The 25283-nt window shown below is 37.3% G+C and overlaps 1 protein-coding gene across 4 annotated transcripts; it reads right to left on the bottom strand.

Moving 5' to 3' along the window:
* Positions 1–303: 303 nt before the first annotated feature.
* LOC144666363 (uncharacterized) lies at positions 304–25283 on the bottom strand. Of its 4 annotated transcripts, XM_078527785.1 has the most exons (6): positions 6715–7725; positions 3713–3892; positions 3644–3670; positions 2392–2463; positions 1902–1993; positions 304–978 (listed from the first exon to the last, which is right to left on the bottom strand). In XM_078527785.1, exons 2-6 carry the CDS (start codon positions 3888–3890, stop codon positions 304–306), a joined length of 1044 nt encoding a protein of 347 aa, XP_078383911.1. In that variant the 5' UTR covers positions 3891–3892; positions 6715–7725. The 4 variants fall into 4 exon arrangements, with proteins under 4 accessions (XP_078383911.1, XP_078383910.1, XP_078383907.1 ...); XM_078527784.1 differs by having other exon boundaries at positions 3644–3892; XM_078527781.1 differs by lacking the exons at positions 1902–1993; positions 2392–2463; positions 3644–3670; positions 3713–3892; positions 6715–7725 and adding exons at positions 23894–23982; positions 24230–24505; positions 24767–25283.

A 25283-nucleotide genomic window follows, 5' to 3' on the forward strand; every position in this document is an offset into this window, starting at 1 on the left:
CATTCAAACTTTCGTATGGCATAACACTGAAGCAACCTTAAATCAAATCTAACTTTAAACCATCATTGTCATCGCTTACTGGGGCACAAATTTTCAAAATGCTAAGAACGCTAAGCCGCATCCCAAAAATAGATGTTCTTGTTAGAGTGTATCACACAATGGACTAATTGAAATTAGTCCCACAAAATCCGTAACGTTGTTGATCAGCACTTATTTTAACACATATTGTTAACGAAAAACTTAGAGGACAAGCATAATCTGGAACTTAACTTTCTTGAAGATGTTGCTTGTGGTTGATCCAACTCAACGGATCCACAGATTAAGTGAGTAGGACTGGGACGGAGCGTTATAAATAAAAGCATCATAACCAAAGTCATACTCAGTTTGTCCTCCATAGGTTTCTTCAACAAAAGAAGCATTATTCGCTTCAGTTATTCCAATCCCGTGATCAGCACGTTCACAATCAAATCCTCCTCCACCAATCATCATCACTGATCCATCACCATATGCACTACGACTATCAGAGTCACACCAGAAGCCGATCTTGTTGGCGCTTTGGATGTTTCCACTGCACTCAGCCTGTTCAAACCCGTCTGTTGACTTGTACTGACCGCCATATTGAACCGTGCAGCTTCCCAGACACTTGTCACTGGCCCAAACTTTACCATTTCTAAAGTCGCCATAGCTTGTGATTTTAGATCGGAATGTTTGTCCAGCCAAACAGTTACCTGTGGTCTGTAACAAAGGAGTGTGACTGGGGTCATCACTGCGCGTGATCTTAAACTCTTTGCCGTTGACCAACCAAAAGGCTGATGAGATCATGTCAGCGTTAATGGACGGATCTGTTGTTGTTCCTATGGCAACTTCCTGGTCATACCACCAGTAACCATCGTCGCGCATCCAGTTCTTGTTGTCTTTATTTGAGAATCTGGCGATAAGTGCCCATCCTTCGCCATCTGATGTCATGTCACAGTAAACCTGTTATGGAAATGATAAGTTCGAAAGTAACAGTTACTCAATGCTAGAGTAAACGCTGAGAGCTCAAGTACCTCGCCTAGTCAGCCTAAGGCAGTCTAAAGTTTGACGTACGCCTATAAGCCTCATGCAAACGTGACTTCCATTGTATTCTGTTGCCAGGCAAGGTTCCTTAAAACGATGATTGTGAAACTCAAAAAAAAACTTTTCAGATAATTGTAGGTGCTTTCTGTTTTGAATTCTGCAAAGTTATGTCTTAATCAAATTAAGAGATTAAGAGATTTACATGAAAACGCCACACTCCTCCCCCCGACCTCACAGCGCCAGAGCCCTGATAAGTGTCCTTTCTTGTTCCTGTAATTTCTGATAAGATAAAAATATGGCCTAAAAACTTCATACAGTGATTCATTTTGACTTCTCTCTTAAACTTAAAGTAATTAAGTTCTCGTGACAAATATTTCTTTTGGCCGACAAACTTAATGGCGACCATTATGGCATTAGGTTTATGGTCATAGTTGTTATCGATTACATTGTTATAAGCTTTACATTTACCAGATCCTGTGAGTCACATATCTCTAGTAGTTAACATGTTATAGGAAAATGGTCCGATAATACTGATGCGTACTGTAGCTATTTCTTGTCATGATACTTTTAAGGTCGGCAGGGAGACGCAACTAACACAAGGAACAAGTCAAATTTAAAAAAAACGTAGAACTTTGAGTTGTACTTTACTGTACCCTTTTTTTTTTTGCAGGGTTATTTGTAGTCCTACACTAATAATTGGAGGTCGCTACGAATCGCATGACAGAACAAAAATTGTGCTAGAGTAACAGAAATATAACTAAATTTCATACGTAAAAGAAAAATGTAACTGAAAGTGCTCCTATAATTTAATCTGATGGTGATAGCTTCTTCATCTTGCTTACCGGAAAAGAGAATTGTCCATTTCTTATCGGGTACTCTCCATCCGGTAACGTTTGACCCGCTCTCATCAGAGCCTCTTCACACGAAGGAACATCTAAAAGATGAGTAAAAAAAAAACACGCTATCGATGTGTGGCTGTTTTAAAGCAGTTTGGTATAATAACGAAAGTTTTCTTTAAGAATACAATGCGATAACTGTTTTGTGTGTGTATGAGAGAGAGAGTACTGTTTTTACGGTAATTTAAGAGTTGGTACTGCTTATAACGAATTTGTCAGCTAATGGACGCTCTTATCAAAGGTAATTAAACCTCGACATTAAACTTCAAACTTAATTTATTTTTTGTTTATTTATTTATTTTTTTAATAAGACGGTGCTTGTCCCCGCTACTAGTTATAACTAATCGAGGCGAAGCAAGAGTTGCTGAAAACGAATGCAGGGTTTTCTATCTCCAATAAATATTAAAAGTTATCAGAACAGGTTGTAGCAACTTACCAGCTGGTTCGGGGTTGATCGTTTCCTGCAGCTCACTGACCGTTTCATTAAGTTCTTGTATTTTCAAGCAGGCTGAAATAAAATATTAAAATGATATGGAATGACTTCGGAGGAGCTATAAATAGCACTAAAATTTCTTTCAATTAGGAAAGTTGGCGACAATTCTTAGCCCTAATAATATCTTAACAGATGGTCTAACAATAAATCAAAATATTCCCGAATTCATTTTCTTGCTTCTCTTTAATTAATTTAACAAATTGACATCAGTTTTTTGATGCGTCTGTCCTGTTATTCATAATAAACTTGCGTCATAACATCGTCAAATAGTTGTAGATCTGACTCGCCTGCCGACTCGTGGATCTAGAACAAACTTTGTCAATATTATGACAACATTTATCGTGAATAACAGGACAGAAACATTAAAAAACTGATGTCAATTTGTTTATTACAACAACAAAAAGCCAAAACTGATTTGAAAACAAAGGAAAGAAGTACACGAGAAGATGCGATTGCCGCAACGCCGCAGAATCTAAATTTCGTCGCTGTTATTCGGAGAATCATTGGCTCGTAAATTAAAAGTTTGATGAGATTTGGCCAGAAATAGAAGGGGAAATTCGAATTGTTCAACTAACCTTTAATCCAGTGAAAAGTGTTAACAAAATAATCCGCTAAAACGCGGTTCAGCTTCTTAATTTCATTGACAGCACACATTTCCGCTCACCGCCGATATTCAGGTCTGAATCCTCAATAAAAATTCTCATCTTTTCGCTCTAAGGTTGCAATGGTTCCTTAAGTTTTAACCGGTAAGTTTTAGACGATTTCCTCATTGAAGACTACTTTTGTGGTATAATTTTTGCCTCATCGAGAATGCAGCGTTAAATCAGAGTTGAAAAAAAAAACCTTTGCTGATTACGTCAGCAACGAGTTTCATTCTACTTTGCTCGTTTTCACAAAAAATGCCAATCAGCGCGCGAGAATATTCGCTCAGTTATTGTAAAAACTGCAATTGCGGGAAATCAGAACTGTAATGCTCTTGTTCACAGTTATTCTAGTTTCCTAACGTTGCGAAGTGCATGAATACAAACTGATAGAATTTCACTGCTATTTTTTTTAATTCGCTTGTACGTCCGAGGGTTAAGTTGTAGTTGCCAAGCAGCAAAGTATTGCTAAACAGCAAATTCGAGGGAGGGAGTTCCACCGTCGCCCTTACGTACCCCTAGGAGTATACATGTATGACTTTTCGTATATTTACGTTTGCATTCTTCCAGTGCTCTTATCATTTCTTCCTGCATTCTTATCGTTTCTTCCTGCATTCTTATCGTTTCTTCCAGCATTCCTGTCCTTTTCTCCTGTTCTTCCATTCGTTCTTCCAATCTGCTTGTTCTTTGTCCAAGCCTTCCTCGAGCTCTTTGCTCAAGCATGACGGGATTCATTTCTTCCATTAAAACCATAGGCGACAACAGACAAGTCAAAATAAGGATCTTCAGGTGAGTAGCCATTTCTGTTGAGAAACAATGCGTTTTTCAATCCGGTTTAAATGCTTTGGAACAGTCAAGCAACATCACATACACGACATACATCTGGCTGTTTATTATATTTTCTTTCGATCTAAATTTTATCGATAAAGTTTTGTACAAATCTTTATAATTTTGACGCCGCAATTTTGACCAAAAAGTGATAACGTGGCCTCGGCGCTCTATCACAATTTATTGACCATCGGAAATAAATTTCAGTTAATCAATAACTCTTTTTTGAGCTTTGATCTTTGTCCCGGCAGTAATCTTCTTCGTGTGATCTTTTCACGTGAGTACCCAAAGGAAACCCATCGTCTACCAATAGCATCGGACATTTGTAAAGAGAATATTCAATGCTCTTATTGTTCTTTGTTCAGTTTCAACACGAGTTACGCTGAAGTCAGTACTGTTTTCAAGCAGTTAGTGGTTTATTTTGTTCCCTCCCATCCCACTCTATAGCTCCTTAAAGAGTTATTTATAAAGTGGTGCCAGTAGTCACTAGGCAGAGGACTTCTCAAACCTTTATCATAATTAATTGGATGTATCAACTAGCTAGAAACTATCCCATATATTTTTCCAGATCGCTACAATGTTAACAATGTAATAATAAATAGTTAAATACCATTTGCAATAATTGTAGCTAGCAGCATAGCATCTAGATAAACATTGTATTAGGCCAGTCCATGTTTGCTACATTTAAAAGGTACATTGTATATTTTTCTGATTGTATCATAGGATATCATTTTCTTTATTTGTAACCATTTCAATAAAGTTGGGAATGGGGATAAAGTGCTCCTCTTGTCACACTTTTGCCCTCATAGACTTGATATTTTTGGAGGCCAAACTCCTTTTTTTTTTTTTCGTAAACGTGATGTTCTATGTGTAAATAGATCTGAATTTTTTGCCAAGTGGCGGGCTGGCTCCGAGTTATTTGTCTAATTATCGTGCTCTGCTCTTCGCACTGCGAAATTACGTTTGCTTTTGCCAATGTAAGCTTGGATGTCTCATAGTAATAAGTGGCGTAAGTGCTGATAATTGGACGCAACTTTAGGTTTTCTTGGTTGATTTCACGAGGGTTGTTGAACATGTGGTTTTTGGTTGTTCCATAGAGGAAGGCGGGTTGGTTAGATGATGGTTTGATTTTGTCTAGCGGAAGGATATTCTTGATAAGATACGTGCGGTCACTGAGCAGAGCTTGCTAGCGCCAGAACAAAAGGGCCGAGAAACAGCGCATGCCTAGTTGCGTTTCTCAATTACTGAGCAGAGCTTGCTAGCGCCATACATTGCATAGAAAAAGTATTCCTTATCAGGTAAACATCAACGAAACCTGAACAAATTCAGGAAGAGTTTTTGGACTAACGATCATTTTAACACTCTAAGCTAGACGTATATTCTTTTTCAACGAAATACGACGAAAGCTTTGCAGTGGGGGGCTCAGGCAAATTTGTCTGTTCTTACCTACATAAAATTGACATTTCAGTTCACGATACATTATTTTAAACGTAAGTCACAAAGGGAAAAATGTGATTTTTTGGACTAAGTAGGGAAAAAATATATAAATAAAAATTCGCTGTAACAAGGAATAATAACTAGTTGCTGAAAGATGAACTTTAACAAACTAAAATCATTGACAAAACTGTTGACGCGTTATCAATTTAGGCCCTATTTTATTGTTATTTGGACTAATTTCATTCTTTTGCCCCACTTTTCCAACCCCTCTTTCCCTAACAATGCTATAGTTTGTTTCAAGGAGCCCTTTGCTATTTTACAACATTGGATGGGGGAGGGGTTATATTAGCAGACAGTCATGAAATTTCAAAACTAGTGGTAAATTTGCCATAAAAACATCAGAGCGAAGTCAATGTGTCAACTACTTTTGTTAAAGATTGTAGCTATAAAGATAAACCCGCGGATCACTGGACAGAGCTTGCTAGTGCAATGGTATTGCCTAGAAACATGCATGAGTAGCCTGCCTTTGCCAGCATTCATTCCTGAAGTCCAGACCAAGTCATTTTAAATTCCAACTTAATTCTGCTAAACAGATTTTAGACGTGTATCAAAAAAAAATTAACCCCGCGCTTTTTTTATCTCTCTTTGCCGTAGCGTCTTCCTACGTTTCCTGCTTGTGCGAAGATCACACACGCATTATCCAAACGAGTTTGTTAGGCACGATTGTTTTCAATAGGATTGTTTTAATTGTTACATTTCAACATTCGAAGTCGCTGTTTTCTATTTATGAGTTTACAAAACAATAATTTGTATTCAAAATCTGGTGGCGTTTAAGGCATATAAAATTCGAAGATCCATTCATTTTTACCTGGAGAACGCAGTGATGTATTTTTTAAATCGACGTTTTGTGGCTAATATTGTGTTGCTAAGTTGCCTAGTACTTTGGAACCTTACTTTAACTTACTTGCTTCAATTCATTATTTTATCAGTGCATGAAAGAGCAATATTCTGTCATAGAACTTATTTTTATTCAAATACGTGTGCAAAAGGAGGAAACAATCTTTAAAGGAAAATTATTGAAAACCTGCAAAAGGGCAGGGAGCGTTTTTTTTAACCATAACTTTATCCTCCATCTTAGGAAAATGAAGGAAAAAAATTCAGGTATCGCGATACACAAGTAATCAATAACTCGTTTTCTTGGTATATTATATACTTATGTAAGGCCTGGTTGTGAAGAATGCGTCGATAAAGAGAAATTAGTTTCGTTCAATCCCGCATGTTTGGCATTGGCTTATACTCTGAGAGGTGCTACATCAGACATCTGATATATCTTATAAGCATGATAAAAGACGTGACTTACCGATCGGTAGTTTTCGCGCTCACTTTCGGATTAACCTCTTCTGCGACAAGTTAGACCAGCGTTACTAGTTGGTTCTCTGTAGAGAATGGGAAACGATCTCAGACGTTCTCTCTTTTAAGGGGTCCTAATTAGAAATGACAGATGACAGGTGACAGTTGATAAATGAGCCATTGACGTAAATCCGATTATTAAGCAGAGCTTTCTAGCGCTAGAGTATATATTGTCTAGAAATAGCGCATGCCTAGTAGCGTTACTCCAGGGATGGGAGAGTTTTCTGAATTTAAGAAAATCTAAAAATTATTTTTCATCAGATAAATTTTAGTTCATTATGAATAAAAACTAAAAAAATGACGGTATCAAATATTTAACTCAGAAAACGGACTAACAGGAAACGGAAATTAGCGACAACGGGGAATAAGCATAAGTTGCTGACAGTTGACAATTGACAAATGAGCTATTAAGGTACGTGCGATTTCTGAGCAGAGCTTGCTCGCGCCAAAAATAAAGTGCCTAGAAACAGCGCATGCCTACAGGCTAATGCGAGCAGAGCTTGCTAGCGCAAGAATATAAACAGCGCATGCTTAGTGGCGTTTCTCTATCACAAGCAGAGCTTGCTAGCGCCTGAATGTTGTATAGAAACAACGCATACTGAGAGATTTCGGAATTTAAGAAAATCTAAATATTATATCTTATCTGATAAAATTTTAGTTTACGGTGAATAAAAATTAAAAAGAATACTGAAAACGTGATTGTATGAAATATTTTACAAAGGAAACAGAATAACAGGAAACGGAAATTAACAGCAACGTGAAATGAGCATAAGTTGCTGACACTTGACATTTGACAAATGAGCTATTAAGGTACATGCGACCACTGAGCAGAGCTTGCTCGAGCCAGAAGTAAAGAGGGTCTTTTAATTATAGGTGATCTTACGCAAACCGCCATATTTTGTTCTTCGATCCTAGACCGCAAAAAGATTTCGTTTTCTCCTAAATACCGAAACCGCGTAATTTCTTTACCGTTAACCGCCAAATAACCAGGAATGTACCTGCAAACCGACACTTCACTTAAGTGCCTTGAAACAGCGCATGCCTAGTGGCGTTTCTCTATTACGAGCAGCGTTCCTTGAGGAAAGGGAAATTTTTCTACATTTGCAAAAAAAAAAAATAATAATAATTATTTCATATCAGATAAAGTTTGGTTCACGATGCTTTAGATGAGACTTACAGTCGTGCCAAGTGAAGCGTACCCCCTCCTCCTAGAGCACCTTAATTATTTGAAATTTGAATCCGTTAGTCAATTTCAATAATGCATCTGTCTTATTAAAAACATAGGCACAGGCCAATGCTCGAATCAAAACTTGGTTCTTGATCACAGTCGCCCGATTTGAAGTAAAGAGAAGGAATTGAATTTGTCTTACCGTCTGTTGCATTAAATAAGCGTGAACGCGCCCAAAAAAGCATGTTGAAGTTTTAATTGGTGACAGACAACGTTTCGCACGAGCAATCACCAAAGTGAACTGACGATATATATTTTTTTTCATTTTGCTGCCATACATTTGGTCAAACTTAACCTTTTTATACAGCAAAGTCATTTTAAAGTTTTGCATGGGACTTAAACTTCAATTTCAGAACCTCTACATTACTTTCTAAACCGGACTAAGCTGGTTGGTTCAAACATCTTATGGAAAATGTATTTTATACTAAACCGACAGAGCCAGACTTACAAAATGCAACAAACGGTAACACATTCAATTCCTTGTCTTCTGTTTACTTCAAATCGGGCGACTGTGATCAGAAATCAAATTGTTATTTGAACATTGATCCACGCTTATTTTTTTAGTAAGATGAATGCACTCCCCTTCAGAACTTGTAATCGTTTCGCCCAGAAATAAGGTTGGCATATTCACCAAGTTTTATCTTGACAAGGCTTGTGAATTGCAGCAAGGTCAGACTTTGAAGCCAGCAAAATAAATATCGGAGGCGAGGTAGTCAACTATTTGTGACGGCAGTAATGTAAAACTTTTTTTCGAGGCTTTACTCGTTTAGCTATTGACAATTTTACTGTGTCACCAAATCTTTTTACACGTACTTATTTGTTTGTGAGCACAGTTTAGTTTTAGTCAAATCGATTCTCTCTTCTTGATTAACGACACTAGTGCTGTAGATGAGTAAATCTTCGTTTGATCTTCATTAATCTAGTACAGTTCCACAATGTTTCGTTTACTCCCATGAGCCTGAATCGTTCAGTGTATGTTCCAGATTCTAGGTCACTTTAGAAAAGACTGAGCGATGAATTGCATTTCTGCTGGATTTTTTTTCCCCGCTCGCTGTTCTTCGGTATTACTTTGAGCGCAAGTTGGAACGAGGCGCTAAACAACCGACGTGCGCAGTGTTGAGCTTGTTATAAGCAATTCTTATCAAACATTTGCGAATGGAATAACTATTCCATATTATCATTATCCACTAACCTACTTCAGTGCTACTTCCTTTTTCAACTGATTAATGTTTACGTTTCAGTTTGGTATAACTGGTTAGTTAAGAATATATGATCACTAGCAAAAACAACTAAACAAAACGTTTGATTCCAATTTCACGAAAAACAAATTTTCGTTTATTAGACAGAAAAACAGTCTTATTGAGATATGTTTTCATGTAAATCTGTGATCTCCTATACAATATAAATCGTATGCTATCATTTGTTAAGAGGCAATCATGGTCCAATATCGTAAGAACGCGCTCAACTGTGTACTTTGCACTTGTCTTCACAAAAGGCATATAACAACATTATCGCCTAACCATTAAATAAAATGTTGTGCTCCTTATAAAAACAAACGACAGGATGAAGCAACTGAATTCTCTGTAGAAAAATCACTTACAAATTCGTACGCCGATGAAAGCTGTGGCGCCATTTAACGCAGTTACTGTTCCGTGATAAGGGACCGGTTGCTTGAGGCTATAATTATTGGTGTCGAACAATAGACTCAAAACCACAATAACTATAGCAAACAAAGAAGTGGGACAAAACAGAAGTACGGATTGGGAAAAACAGGAAGTTGCTTTACACAGGAAACTATAGTGCAAGAGCAGCGGATTGTAATTATAGACTACAGGAGTGAGCTGTAGGCAGCCAACGACGTTACAACGATGGTAACGGTGCTTAAATTTCCTTTTGAACTGGTCTGTAAACTGATCAAATAAACTGATCAAATCGCAGATGTGAATATATTCCTGGGTGACGTTGGGGCTATAATCACGAACGGTCACATGCATAATGCCTTTACTTCGAACAACGTAGGGCGTTCATTGCTTCGACAATAAATACGTGTCTTTGAGGCAGCAGAATGTAGTCTATGGGCGGGCCGCGTCAATTTGCCAAAAAAAAAATAACAAATGTATGGGGAATTAAAGACGCACGTAAATGAACGCCTGCTAGCCCAGATACATCCTTCAAACTCGGCGAATAAAACTCTTACCTAGTATCTTAACTTTACCATTCATAAGTTGTCAAAAATTTAATTTTTGTAAAAGATATTTGCCGTTGGATTCCATACAAACACTGTAATTTCTACCCGCGTTGCCTACCCGTTACGATGGGGTCGAAAACTGTGATACGGCTTATTGTTAAATAATTTCATGAAAAAAACTGAATATTCCAATAATTTATAGCAAGCTGTTAGGTCAGTAAATATATGGTGACAATTATGAAATAAATTTGATTTGAACGCACCCGATCAAGTTAGAACATGTCACTTGCTTCCACGCAGGACAAATTCCTTAATTTTGTTAAGCGTGGAATGTAAAATCTTATAGAACGGTTGGGGTAATATGGGGATATATTAATTATGGTCAAGCAAGCTTCAGTTTTCAGGGGCTCTGGTGGTCCATGGCGGATCTTGAGATCGGAGAAACATTTTGTGCTTAAAAAAATTGCTAAAACGTGTATCCGAAGTTATTAAAAATGATGCTGAAAATGTGATAGAAAATCTTTCAGGGTTATCGTCCAGGGACGTTGAGATATACTCGCAGCCACCGAACGTCGTTTAATAAACGACTAAATCGTATCGAGCAAGTGGATTTACAGTTGTCGAAGGAAAACATACATCTGATGCATGTTTTCATGCTTTACATTTCACAAAATTACAAACTGTCAGCATTTCATTCAAATGCAGTGGGAAGAATAAAGATCAAAATTGCTTAATCGCTCCTTTGAATTTCTGATGTTTTGTTATTTGCAGGCTAGATATGTTCGTTCTGACGAGAAAATAATTAACTGATGGGTGTTGAATGGCTCATGCAATTGTTAAGAGGGTCTATTAATTATAGGTGATCTTACGCAAACCGCCATATTTTGTTCTTCGATCCTAGACCGCAAAAAGCTTTCGTTTTCTCCTAAATACCGAAACCGCGTAATTTCTTTACCGTTAACCGCCAAATAACCAGGAATGTACCTGCAAACCGACACTTCACTAAAGTGCCTTGAAACAGCGCATGCCTAGTGGCGTTTTTCTATTACGAGCAGAGATTGCTAGCGCTTGGCTAGAAACATCTCATGCCTAGTAGCGTTCCTTGAGGAAAGGGAAATGTTTATACATTTGCAAAAAAAAAAATAATTAAAATTATTTCATATCAGATAAAGTTTGGTTCACGATGCTTTAGATGAGACTTACAGTCGTGCCAAGTGAAGCGTACCCCCCCCCCCCCTAGAGCATATTAATTATTTGAAATTTAAATCCGTTAGTCAATTTCAATATTGCATCTGTCTTATTATAAACATAGGCACAGGCCAATGTTGTCAAGAGAAGGCGAGGAATTGAATTTGTCTTACCTTCTGTTGCATTAAATAAGCGTGAACGCGCCCAAAAAAAAGCATGTTGAAGTTTCAATTGGTGACAGACAACGTTTCGCACGAACAATCACCAAAGTGAACTGACGATACATTTTTTTTTTTTTTTCATTTTGCTGCCATAAATTTGGTCAAACTTAACATTTTAATACAGCAAAGTCATTTTAAAGTTTTGCAAGGGACTTAAACTTCAATTTCAGATCTTCTACATTGCTTTTTAAACCGGACTTAGCTGGATGGTTCAAACATCTTATGGAAAATTTATTTTATACGAAACCGACAGAGCCAGACTTACTAGATGCAACAAACGGTAACACATTCAATTCCTTGTCTTCTGTTTACTTCAAATCGGGCGACTGTGATCACAAATCAAATTGTAATTTGAACATTGATCCGCGCTATTTTTTTTTTAGTAAGATGAACGGCATTCTCCTTCAGAACTTGTAATCGTTTCGCCCAGAGATAAGGTTAGCATATTCACCAAGTTTTATCTTGACAATTAAGGCTTATGAATTCAGCAAATAATTGCTTATGAAAGGTCAGACTTTGAAGCCAGCAAAATAAATATTGGAGGCGAGGTAGTCAACTATTTGTGACGACAGTAATGTGAAACTTTTTTTCGAGGCTCATGTTCGTTTAGCTATTGACAATTTCACTGTGTTACCAAATCTTTTTACACGTACTTAATTGTTTGTGAGCACAGTTTAGTTTCAGTCCAATCGATTCCCTGTTCTTGATTAACGACAGTGCTGTAGATGAGTAAATCTTTGTTTGATCTTTATTAATCTAGTACAGTTCCACAATGTTTCGTTTACTCCCATGAGCCTGAATCGTTCACTGTATTTTCCACATTCTAGGTCACTTTAGAAAAGACTGAGCGATGAATTGCATTTCTGCTGGATTTTTTCCCCGCTCGCTGTTCTTCGGTATTACTTTGAGCGCAAGTTGGGACGAGGCGCTAAACAACCGACGTGCGTAGTGTTGAGCTGATTATAAGTAATTGGTATCAAACATTTGCGAATGGAATAACTATTCCATATTATCATTATTCACTAACCTACTTCAGTACTACTTCCTTTTTCAACTGATTAATGTTTACGTTTCAGTTTGGTATAACTGGTTAGTTAAGAATGTATGATCACTAGCATGAACAAAACAAAACATTTGAATCAAATTTAACGAAAACAAATTTTCAATGAGATGTGTTTATGTAAATCTGTGATATCCGAAACAGTAGAAAATCATATGCAACACTTGTTAACTGTTGTTTAGGAGGTCCAATATCGCAAGAACGCGCCCAACTGTGAACTTTGCACTTGTCTTCAACAAAAGCGATGAAACAATATTATCGCCCAACCATTAAATAAAACGTTGTGCTCTTTATAAAAATAAACATCGGGATAAAGCAGCTGATTCTTCTGTGAAAAATAATTTACAAATTCGTACGCCGATGAAAGCTGTGACGCCATTTAACGCAGTGGCTGTTCCATGATAAGGGACCGGTTGCTTGGGGCTATAATTATTGGTGGCTAACAATAGAGGCGATTATGATCGCTTCGATCGCCCGTGTTCAATCCAGGAGATCGGTCGCAGACCGCGGCGATTGCGAACGATTATATGAGAACTACTTTCACTAAGGGAGACGATCGAAGCAATCCAAACTGTCCCATGGCGAATCAAAATTACCCAGAATTACGTTTCGGTTTGGCCTCTCTATCCCTCCTTCGCCGTAAAACGGCAATAGCGAGAAGATAGGAGGCCACAAGGTTTGCTCTTGCATCGAAGGCTGCCATAAGCGATATCGGAGTTAAAAAAAAAAAAAAACACACACGGGCGTCGATCGGAATAAAATCGAATATGAATATGCGGGAACAAAGAAGAGATCATGGATTATTATATTTTTTGATAAACCCTACATTTTAACTTTGATGAATATTGAATTTTATTCCGACGCACGAAATCGTTTCATTATGTTGCCAAAATAATTGTTTCGGACCTAGGCTTTGATCGGGCACTTTGCATACAGCTCATTCGAGAAACGTTGTCAGAAAAAAGCACAAAAGTGCACGTGTCAAGACCGAAAGGTGGGTATTCAACAACCTTTGAGACTCAAACCGTTTAACAACGTGGCCTTTAAGCCGCTTATTTTCTCGCGTAGTGACGAATTCTGAACGAGAAATAGTAGAGTCTTCTTTGGCGGCGAAAATGGCGATATTTACTATTCCTTGAAACAGGAAAATGAACAAAACCTTTTTTGCGTCTATCACTGGACAGATGTCGGTAGGGAATAGAAAGAGACTTTCAAAGTTTATTTTTAAGGAGGGGTTTCGATTTTGCGTCAATTGAAATAAAACGTAACGATTGGTCTTTTCTGGTTAGTTAAATATTTGGAGGAGGTCCATTGGTTGTTACAGTAAAATGGTGGGGAGGAGGGGGACGGGGTATGGACGAGTGTTCTTGCCATCCCCCCTCCCCCTACTAACATATAAAAAACAACGGTTAGTTTTTTCCCTCTATAAAATGTAAGCAAATTAATCAGTTGACAAGCTATTGTTATGCGCGAGAAAACAACAAACAAGAAACAAGCGACAGTTTTGTGAGAGTTAACTTAAAATCGTTTAGATATATATGAGTTAAGCACAAAGATCATATGATAAAATATAGACATTTTTCCGTGGCGTTTGCCAGCCTTTGCGGCGAAACGATGATCGATATCATTTAACTTATACGAAGACATCAGCAGATGTTTTCTTTTGAAAAAGCGGGAATTTGTGAAGAAAGATTAAAACTTATTAAAGCTAAAATTATGACATTTGTTTTTCTAATTATGGCTGCGATAATGCAGCGAATATCAAGTAAATGTATTAATTAGTTTTTTTAATAGAATGGATGTAGCTTTTATTAAGATCGCCTGAAGAAAATTCTAAAATGTTCTTTCATGGGAACGTGTAAATAAAGCTACTAACAGTAGAATCCCGATTTTTCGAGCCAGCTTTCGTTTCCCTTTGTTAGTACAATAGAATCCTGATTTCTCGAAACTTCAATTGAAAAGAAAGTTGATTTGTGAAAGCGGGGTAAACTTACAGAGAAGTACAATTCAAGAGAAATGAAAATTGGCTCGAGAAAACGGGAGTTTCGAGGAACCGAGGGTTCGAGAAACGGGGATTCTATTAGGTTTGTATTTTTAATTTATATGTTGTAACTCTACATCTTCTTGTAACCTCACAGTATAAATAAACGTTGTTATTGTTTGGGACGGAGGGAGGGGCTTAATAGAACTGAAGAGGCCTTTTGACCATATATCTGCTAGTTAAATACAGTTGCCTTTTTAATAAAAGTTTATCTTACAAACATAAAGTTACTTTGTTTTCTTGTTTACCTGATAGGTTAATGATTTTTTTTTTTTACCATTTTTAATTGATACAGTGTGTACATTGTGACTTTATGTTCCTCACGTACTGCACTGCGAGGTATGATGTAACCATGGTAACCTCTTTAGAGCTTATTCTTATATTAGTCACGGGAAGCGAGCATAATCTGGAACTGAGCTGGCGTAGTAGCTCGGCACCAGGTCACCCCCACCTATTATTCCAGTTAAAGTTATTGTTTGTCACCCTTCACTCAAGTCTTCAGTACATTTGTATACGAGTGAAAACAATTGCAAGCTTAGTGTGAATTCGACTTTACCTTTAATACAGCGAACGATTTTTGGCCAAGTTCGAACCTAGCAGCCTTTAGTTATATTGTGTTCCTTAGCACTTTCTCCGGTGCTTTAACTACCATAGCCTGCTTTCCCTCGCCCGGGGGGACTAGCATCCCGTTTTGGATAGGAGTGTCCCTGGCCCTAAAATTCGCCTTCAAATTCTAATCAGTGCAACAACATTGCAGTTTGATTAGAAGACAAGATAGTAACAAGATTTCATGCGGCTTCTCCGATCCGCATTTTAATTGGGTAAGTGTGCATTGTTGTAATATGTTGCTGTAGGGGAAATTTATCTGACAAATGTTGACTAATATTAATTCGTATCGATGAGGTGAGAACCATATAACTCAGCCATACTATGAAGCAAATCAGTAATGATAAAAAGCGCGAGTAAAGAGCCTAAGTACGAGCTTTGTGTAAACGTTGGCACAGTGCTTTCCATGACCAACTCAAAACAACTGCGAGCTTTACTCGTAACTGAGATTAAAACGAAAACAAGAAGGATACCTTGACGCGGCTTATTGAGAGGAAATACAGTGGAGTCCCTATTTCTCGAACTTCTAAGGGAAAGGAAAACGAGATTCGGTTCGAGAAATAAGCGTTAAAATTGCGTGTTTGACTGACTGAAGCAAATCTTAAGGAGATCGACGTTTATATTGTTGCAGTTATCACTAGGTTCAAAAGATCGAGTGTTCGATTAATCGGGATTCCACTGTATCGAACTGTTTGTTCTCTGTTGGGTAGCTTACAGATGGAGGTGTAAGTTCTGGCTGAAAGTAAAGAGATAACAGCTTTACCCAGCTGTTGGATGAAGTTGACGGATCGTTTGCGCTGTCTCTTTATCACGCTTTTTATCTCCAGCATTCTGCCGGCGATAAATTCACTCATTTGGCGGAGGGAATCAAGTTGTGGGAAAACTAAACTGAACTCAAATTACGTTTTTAATTTTTAATAGCATTGCCTTACTTTATAATCTTTGCTTCTTGCTTTCCTCCTTTCCTTACGTGGTAACTACTTTTAGAGCTGTTTTCTAACAACTTAGTTTTACAAATGGTGCTTATATGTGTTTTCTCCTTACAAATCATTTTTGCAATCATTTCCACGTATTTCCCTGGATAAGAAGTTAGTTGACCCACACAATAAAGATATATTAATGAAAATCTTTGCATTCTTATCATAACACCTTGTGCCAATATTCTCCCAATACGGACCTCGGGCTTGGTTTTAACCCTATTCAGACCGGGCTTTTTTGGACCTTCTCAGACCGGGGGGGGGGGGGGCTTCGGAAGCCCCCCTATGTAACTTCCAGAATATAAAAGCAATCACCATGAAACTTATAGGATGTATTGTACAACCTAAACTCTTTCTTTTGGTATACGTCACGTGGGTTGGTGACGTCACATCACGTGACAATTACATCATGATGTCAAAACAGCCGCCATCTTGGATCCGCCATCTTGGATTTCAAAATTTTTCCAAAATGCCAGAAAACCACCCAAAATCACTGCAAAGTACTCAAAATGAATAAAAATGTGCTTTAAACCCGTAAAAATGTAAAAATAATCCCATTTAAGTTGATTTTTATTAACAGAAACACGCAAAATTACAAATTTTGGAAAACATGCCTGTCAAAATGCCGTTGCCATGGTGATGTCAAGTTCCTGACACATCATCCAACCCTACCAAATTGTTGCCAGATAAATTTTAGGAAAACTCAGAAAGTTTGGCAGCGTTTGGTTGAATCTTAAAAAAGTTATAAAAGTTCAAAGCCCCCCCCCCCCCCCCCCCGGTCTGAATAGGGTTAAAATAAGATGTATAAGAATGTAACCCTGCTTGATTTAAAACAAGATACAACCTTTTTAATAAGAACGTTTAGACTGGGAAAAGACAAAATCTCAGAACATGGTGATGACAAACCAAGGGGTGAAGTTCAACTCAGTTTTTACGAATAAATGGACTCCAAATTGGAACCATCATTGTCACATAGAGATGTATGTGTACAATCTCAATACGTTATTGAATGATTTAGTGTAGTACCACTTTGAATTGAAACTTGACAAAGGAGCGTTTTAACAATATTGTAAAGCTCAAATTATCGAAATGTTAACAACGTTAGGCTGTACCCCAAATAAAAGTTCTTACTAAAAAGACTGTATTACAAATTGAATTAATTAAAACTAGTCCTATCGAATTCTATGAAACGTTTTTAATCAGCATAAAACCACTGTTTTATTTTTAAAAGCCAGTTTAGAGTTCAAGCATAATGTGGATTGTAACTTTCTTGTAGATGCAGTTTGCGATTGATCCTACTCAACGGATCCACAGATTCAACGAGTAAGACTGGGATGTTGCGCTTCCTCTACAAGTACCAGGATCAGGACAATAACCAAAGTCGTGTTCCCTTTGACTGCTTTCTTCAATAAAAGAAGCAGAGTCAGTCTCTGTTATTCCAATCCCGTGATCAGCTCGTTTACAAGCCCTAGCACTTCCCCCTCCACCAATCATCATCACTGATCCATCACCATCCGAGTCACACCAGAAGCCGATCTTGTTGGCGCTTTGGATGTTTCCACTGCACTCAGCCTGTTGAAATCCGTCTGTTGACTTGTACTGACCGCCATATTGAACCGTGCAGCTTCCCAGACACTTGTTACTGGCCCAAACTTTGCCATTTCTAAAGTCGCCATAACTTGTGATTTTAGATCGGAATGTTTGTCCAGCCAAACAGTTACCTGTGGTCTGTAACAAAGGAGTGTGACTGGGGTCATCACTGCGCGTGATCTTAAACTCTCTGCCGCTGACCAACCAAAAGGCTGGTGAGATCATATCAGTGTTACTGAATGGATTTGTTGTTGTTCCTATGGCAACTTGCTGGTCATACCACCAGTTACCACTGTCACTCATCCAGTTCTTGTTGTCTTTATTTGAGAAACGGGCAGCAAGAGTCCATCCTTTACCATCGGATGTCATGTGACAATAAACCTATCGTAAAACAGTAATCTTTTTAGTCTATATTTAAAGAAAAGGTACACAATTCTCTAAAATGTGATCGAAATATGTGTTCCTTAGCAAAGTGTACACTTCGCCGATACACCTAGTGCCCGAATGCCAGTTCAGCGGATAATAGAACAAGCAAACAAACAAATAAACTAATACCAAAAATAACCTTATTGTTCGTTTGCCATTCAAAATCATTAACCTTGAAACTTTTATAATCAAAATAAATAATACATACAAATAAGGCTAGAAGCAACGAAAACCTATGTAGTTCGGGCCACATTTATCTTTCTTTCTTTGTCTTCATTTTTACTTGGAAAATTCCTAGTTTGGTGATGGGGCAGATTTCACTCCTTCCATCCTTCACTCGATTCCTGTCCACATTTTAATTGAATGATTAATCTAATTAATTTATTAATTAATCTTTTCAAGCGGGTAGGGGGTTAACTAAAATGCGAGCTTTATCTGTGTTACTTTATATGAAGTACACAAAGGCTATATATTTGTTTCTGAAAACCCAATGTTCTCCTTGTGGTATGCATTCTTCCAGGCGTAGACCCAAGCAAACGGAATTTTGTGCTGAACGCATGCGCATATATGAAGTACACAAAGACTATATATTTTCACCAAATCTTACTGAGAACTGGTTAAAACTCAACACAATTGGGAGTTTGATTTATCGCCGAGTATTTCCGAAAAAAATAGATGGTATTAGAAAAGAGTTCAATTTGAATGAAATATTCATCTATAAGCCGAGCGGTCATCAACAAACGAAAATTTTAATTTTAAAACAATTGTTAAAACAAGCGTTTGTATATATTTGTTCTTGGTCATTACCTTTTATTTTAGTGGCGGCTCCTAAAAAGCCGTTTGGTTTAATGACGCAACGTTAGGAATGAAGTTTTTTATTTGTCTTTTCTTTGCTGTTTAGGCTGGAACTCGTCCTCCATCGGCTCGCTCTGGAATATTATTTGTTTTGTCGGCGTACGTGATCGTCTTTTGAACTGACGAGAGCATTCGAAATCCTGCATGTCTTTTTTTCCTCGAAATCTCTTCTACAATAATTATTCCTGCCTGAGACTGTTTCTGTTCCTTTCCTTCTGTTCCTTTCTTTAAGTTTAGTTAATTTGCAGAGTCACTGCTAACGTGACTTTTCAAGAGAAGAATGGTCAAGAAGGAATCAATCTATTTGACTCGTTGTTGCGACACCAGAAACTGGCCAATCAGAAGCGTTCGTTCCCACGCGCTTGGTAAACATTGTAACACGATCTGACAGAAATCGTCTGCATGTGATATTTTTGTTCAAAAGCGAAAACTTAAAATACCATGACTTTTCCGCTAAAAGAATCCACTTCAGAATAGTTTGATTGGTTTCAGTATACTCGACAAATACTGGTAACAGCACATGTTACGTTTTGATGGCATTTAAAGTTCACCCGCATGATCTGCTTGATCTTTTCGCTAGCAACTTGGCGAATTGCGACGAACTGAAGATTCACTGAATCATCAGGAATCATCCCGTATTCTCTGGCAATTTTGCAGTTGTTCTGAACTGTCTCTACCTCAACAACAACTTTCAATTTGAAGGTTTAGTTGTTTGAAAACCAGTAGCTTTTGGCATGATGATCGATAACTGCTTAATTCTTCGGAAGAATGCGTGATTGTTTGAGATGGGATTCTGAACTCAGGTGAATGTTTTGTCACGCGTGTGAACGGTTCTATTAATAAATTCATTCTTTAATAGTGATTTGTTGTTTTTCAATTACATAGTTGTGATTTAACGAATATGTTGATTCGCTGCACGTGGATTGTTCTATAGTTTGAAGGAAAAATTGGGTCTCGGCTTATAGCCGAGTGATTTGGGTTTATTTTTTGTCAGGGTTTAACTGGTTCCAAAAACTAAAAGTCTAGGGTCTCGGCTTATAGCCGAATAAATACGGTACATGCATGCTTAACTATCAGCCGGAATATTGTGTTAATGTCAGTTTTCTTGAAATAGACCAAAACTTAATTTTTCTAATGATATTATCATTTTGCCTAACCTTCAAAAAGGAAAAATAAAAAGAAAGAAAACAATTTGCAACCGATGGGAACTCTATCACTTGCCCTTTCGGCCTGCTCTCAATGAGCAGCTAGATGACAATGAAAATAATTAAAGTGAACTGAATTGTGAAAAGTTTAACATCATTTGTTTTAGCAAATCTCTACTTGTCAGTTTGTTTTTTTCGATTATTGTTTCATAATAAATTTTCCAAGTATAGTGTGAATAGTTATTCTTTCTTGCATGCATTTTATATGCGTGTCTATACCCCTAAATATAAAACATTTGTCTTCCGAATTGGTATGTCAGCAGTTGTCCTAAAAATCGTTGGAAGGGAAAGATAATTCTGTGCATTTTCGATTTCTTTAAAATAGACTATATTCACGATAGCCGCCCTGATTGTTTTTATATTATAATGCAGATTAGCCACGTGTTTTGACAGGGAGCAACCATTGAAATGATGCCGTTTCTCGGAAAATCGGCTAGTCTAAATAGTGAACTATCTGCGTCAAAATTACATTTGAGATCCAGGTTATAGAATAATATTCCATTATTAAGGTAAGTTTGAAAAAAGGTTGCCCGATAACTTAACTCGTTAGCTACACAAGCCGTTTAATTTTTATGAAAGCGCCGAAATTTCGTAAAACTTAGAATATTTTTTTTATAACAAAACTGAAACTAAAGCATGGTGTGAAAAAAGTTATCAGACATAATTGGAAACCAGCTGAAATTTGTCTATTTCAGCTTGATTGTCCCCACAGAAATCGCGTGTCTCATCTAGTACATTATAAAGCGAAAACAAACATGGCGGCTATCGTGAATAAGGTCTATTAGAGCTTATTAGGAAACGTTCCCCTTCGTCGACAGCATTAATTTTAACTAATCGAGGCGGTGGTAAATATAAGCCGACTTTAATATGAAAAAAAATTAAAATAAAATACAATAAACAGTTTTTCAGCAGAAATTAGAATTAACTTAAATACGATTAACCATGTAAGAAAGGCCGGAAATTATTAAGGGATGAATGATTAAATTAATTTCGTTTAAATCCCCCTTGACGCCATACTAGAATATGAATGAATCTAAATAACAAGAAATTGTTCTGTTTAAGGTGATTCCATTGAAAAATAATTTGTAATCAAAATCTTTTAAAACCTTGCAGGTTATTAATTATAACTAGTACATCAAATAAATGAAATAAAAAGATGGGGTCAAAATGTTTGTTTTCGTGCTCTAGAACTATGGTTTAGAACTACTTTGCTAGTTTATAAAAGCAATATTAAAAAAAATCCTTGCCTTGGTTGGGAGGCGCCCATACATACCGAATTTTTTGATAGACGTAGAATATGAATATCTTCCTTTAGTGACAAAACTAATGTTACAGTAAAACACCGAAATTTTGCGGAAAAAACAAAAGTAATTGAACAAAAGGGCTATTGAAGCAACTATGTGCTTCCATTGAAACACGTAAAAACGGATCTTAATGAAGAAGATTCAAAGGGAATATTTCAAAATCGGGAAATCAAAAATTCTTAAAACTTAGATATATCATAGGAGCCGTTTTTTTTCGTTAAAATCATGTAATAATCAAAGGCGCTTTGTTAGCCCACTCGTGAATGAGAATACTAAATGTATTGGTGTAGAGCTAGGAAATGATTCTGTCTTTTTGTGAGCGGCATGTTAGTATAGAAGCTGTTTGAAGGGAGATATGATCACGTTGGTTCCTTGTGTTTACAGCGGACGCGGGTAATCCATTCAAAAGCCTTCGTTATATAACACTAATTTCTAGCATAAAGTGCAAGCTTGCTAACGCGTTGTGTAGTGGTAATGCGTTGGCCCTCCAGTCCAGTGGCCCGGGTTCGATTCTCAGCGGGGACGATTATTATTTTTTTTTTTTACGACAATCTATTTTACAATTTTATACGACGTCTTTTTTTTTCTTTCTCCTTTTTTTATGAATCTATTAGAGATGCAAATCAAGTACTATACAGTATATTATTAAAAGGCAACCAAATTCGTCAGTTTGGCGAGCTTTTTTACGATAAATTATTTACGTATCGTGACTATCGATTATCATACAATACGCTTGGAACTATAAACATTCAGAGACTGCTAAAATTGGACTTTATTCATACAATTGTCCTGAAATCAACCTTTTAATACCCAACACAGTCGCAGTCCACAGTTCGTGCCTGTAAAATCTAAAAATTCGATCACGGAATATCAGTTCAGTGCTTCGAAGATTTTCATATTTTCTCTTAGATTATTTCTTCTATTTGTCATGTGAAATTCTTAAGAGCTATAAATCGAGCCATTCGAAGAAGCGTTTATACATACAAGCCATTAAACTTTGAACCTACGGTATCGGTCAGCGGGCTAAGAACAACACAAATAAATCTATATGCTAATTTTCAGCCCAAATGATCAGTTCGCCGAAGTGGTCAAGCGGTTAGGGGTTTGGTCTTCAAAAACCATAGTTGATGTTAGGAGTCGCCGGTTCAAACCTCAAAAGTGTGAAACAAAAAGTTAAAAAAAGGAAGATTAATTTATAATTTAATGCATAAATTATTATTCATAAATTAAAGTTAACAGCCCATAATTTAATGCATAAATTATTATTCATGAATTAAAGTTAACAGCCCATCGACCGACCGACTGACCGACTGACAGAGTGAAAATTTGCATATCACTTTCCATAACCATACTCGTTTCATTACATTCACGAGTAAAAAGGTGATCATCATGCTCATTAAAAATAAAATGACCATTGATTTCCCTGTCGAAAACCTCATGGTGTTCTGTGTGCACGCGCACTCCTGGGCCCGGTTGCATAAAACGTCCACTTAAGTGCTCACTTAAGTAGGACACTTACGAATCTGTTATGGGTACACTTACGGGTGTTGCATGGAGCATACTTAGCGCACTCGTAAGTGTCTGCCTTACGGGGTAACTTACGGGATCACTTACGGGCACACTTAACTTTGTGTAGACTTTCTCAAAGTCATTTTTAATTTTTTTTTCTGATTGAATTTTTTGTTCATTTGAGATGTGTATAAAGGCTTGAATTTCTACATTAGACATTAAATGAGACAACAAATGAGTGGAAATGATACTCAAACGTGATTTTACTTCGACATCTGTCGGGAATCTATGTTGTTGTTTTTTTTTTGTCGATGACGTGTTTAAAACTTAAGCAGTGGATAAGACAAAAACCTTCCCTTTCACTTCTCAGAAAAAGTTCTCGGATACGGGACCTATGTAGGTCCCGTAAACTTACGTGCTATTTTTAACGTAAAAAAAGCTTTATGCAACACCCGCAATTTCTGTTGCATAAACGGCACTTAAGTGCACACTTACGAAAATCGTACGTGCAGTCACTTACGTGTACCCCGAAAGTGAACCACTTAAGTGATGCAACTCACTTAAGTTACGAGTACACCTACGTATACCCGTAAGTGTTACGGGCGTTTTATGCAACCGGGCCCTGTGCGCTAGATGACGCAAATATGAATTCATTGGAATCACCTTAAGAGTAAAGTTCACGAAAAATGATAATCATTACAGAATCGCGCGTTATTAAAATTTGATCTTACCGCGAAGGTATGAGTGCCTTGGGAATTTACAAGATATATACCATCCTCTGATTTCCGTGGGTGTTCTTTCTGAAACTGGTTACACGAACCTAATAAAAGCAAAAAAAAAAACGCAATCAACTAGAAATAGTAGTGATATTTTTCGAAGTAATACCCAAAAAAGTGAAGTTAATTAATAGGTCAAAGAAACCCTCGTCATCATCTGCCTGTATTCGTGTTAAAACAAACTTATTTTGGTTGTTGGGAATTTTCTTGTTACATAAAAGTCACTTTTGTGGTTGTTGGACCGTAGAGTAAGAATACAATCTACAAGTTGTAACTGATAGAAATCGTAACCTATTAAATTCGTAATCACTACGGCTGTTACGGTTTCCTTTATTCCAAATTGATTTGTTGCCCGGCAAATATAATGTTCTTCTCTGATTTCCTTAGCCGTGTTGACTTCAAGACATGCGCTCTCATGAAAAGCCAATGTTGAATGAGAAGACTCTTGAGCACGTAACCACTCAATGCTAGGAGGAGGAGAACCTGTAGCTTCACAACAGAGGCTTAAAGAAGACCCTCGCAGAGCAACAACTTGGGAAGGAGGTTTGTTGGTAAATACTGGCGGCTCTGAGTAAGAAAAACAAATAAAACATCGTCATCAAGGTCAGTAGTTGTGACCCAAGTCTAGAAAAGAACGTGAAAAAAAAAATCGAATCATTAGTATCCTTTATAATTGGGGAGACACAAAAGGCAACATAGAAAAAAAAAGAAATAAATAACATAATCAAAAAAGTTTGAACTAAAGAAGCAAGAAAAAGTGAAATAGAAAACCGTTAAGAAAAGACTTAGATCTACAACATTTCGTCAAAAAGAATAAAACATTTATACCTTTCACTTTTAAACTACTAAAAGTCTTCAGAATTCCATGCCCAGTGTATGCCGTGCACATGTACGATCCATCATGAGACCGCTGTACATTGTTGATACTCAATATGCCATCTTTCACAGTAGTATCGTTGGACAAGGCATCTACAAGCTTACTCCACGTTATCTTTTTAGATGTTTGACCATCAACCCAGCAATAAAATGTCGCCGTTTCATTGATAAAGACATCCAAGGACACTGGATATACACTGATCTTTGGCGAAATGATGCATTCTCCTTTTAGGCCTTGGAGACCCATCGAGCCCTTGTTCCCTTTGAAGCCAATTGAGCCTTTTACTCCTTTAGGGCCCTTCGGTCCAACATCTCCTTTTACCCCAGGGGAGCCAACGGGTCCTTCCTCGCCCATTTCACCCTTAATTCCTTGTGGTCCTTGTGGTCCTCGTTTTCCATTTGGGCCTTGAGCTCCTGTAGGACCCAAAGGTCCTTGTGGGCCTGGTATCCCAGATGCTCCTTTTTCTCC

This window comes from Oculina patagonica, chromosome 9, assembly GCF_052425735.1.
Source record: "Oculina patagonica isolate OP01 chromosome 9, crgOcupat, whole genome shotgun sequence".
In the NCBI taxonomy this organism is placed as follows: Eukaryota; Metazoa; Cnidaria; class Anthozoa; order Scleractinia; family Oculinidae; genus Oculina; species Oculina patagonica.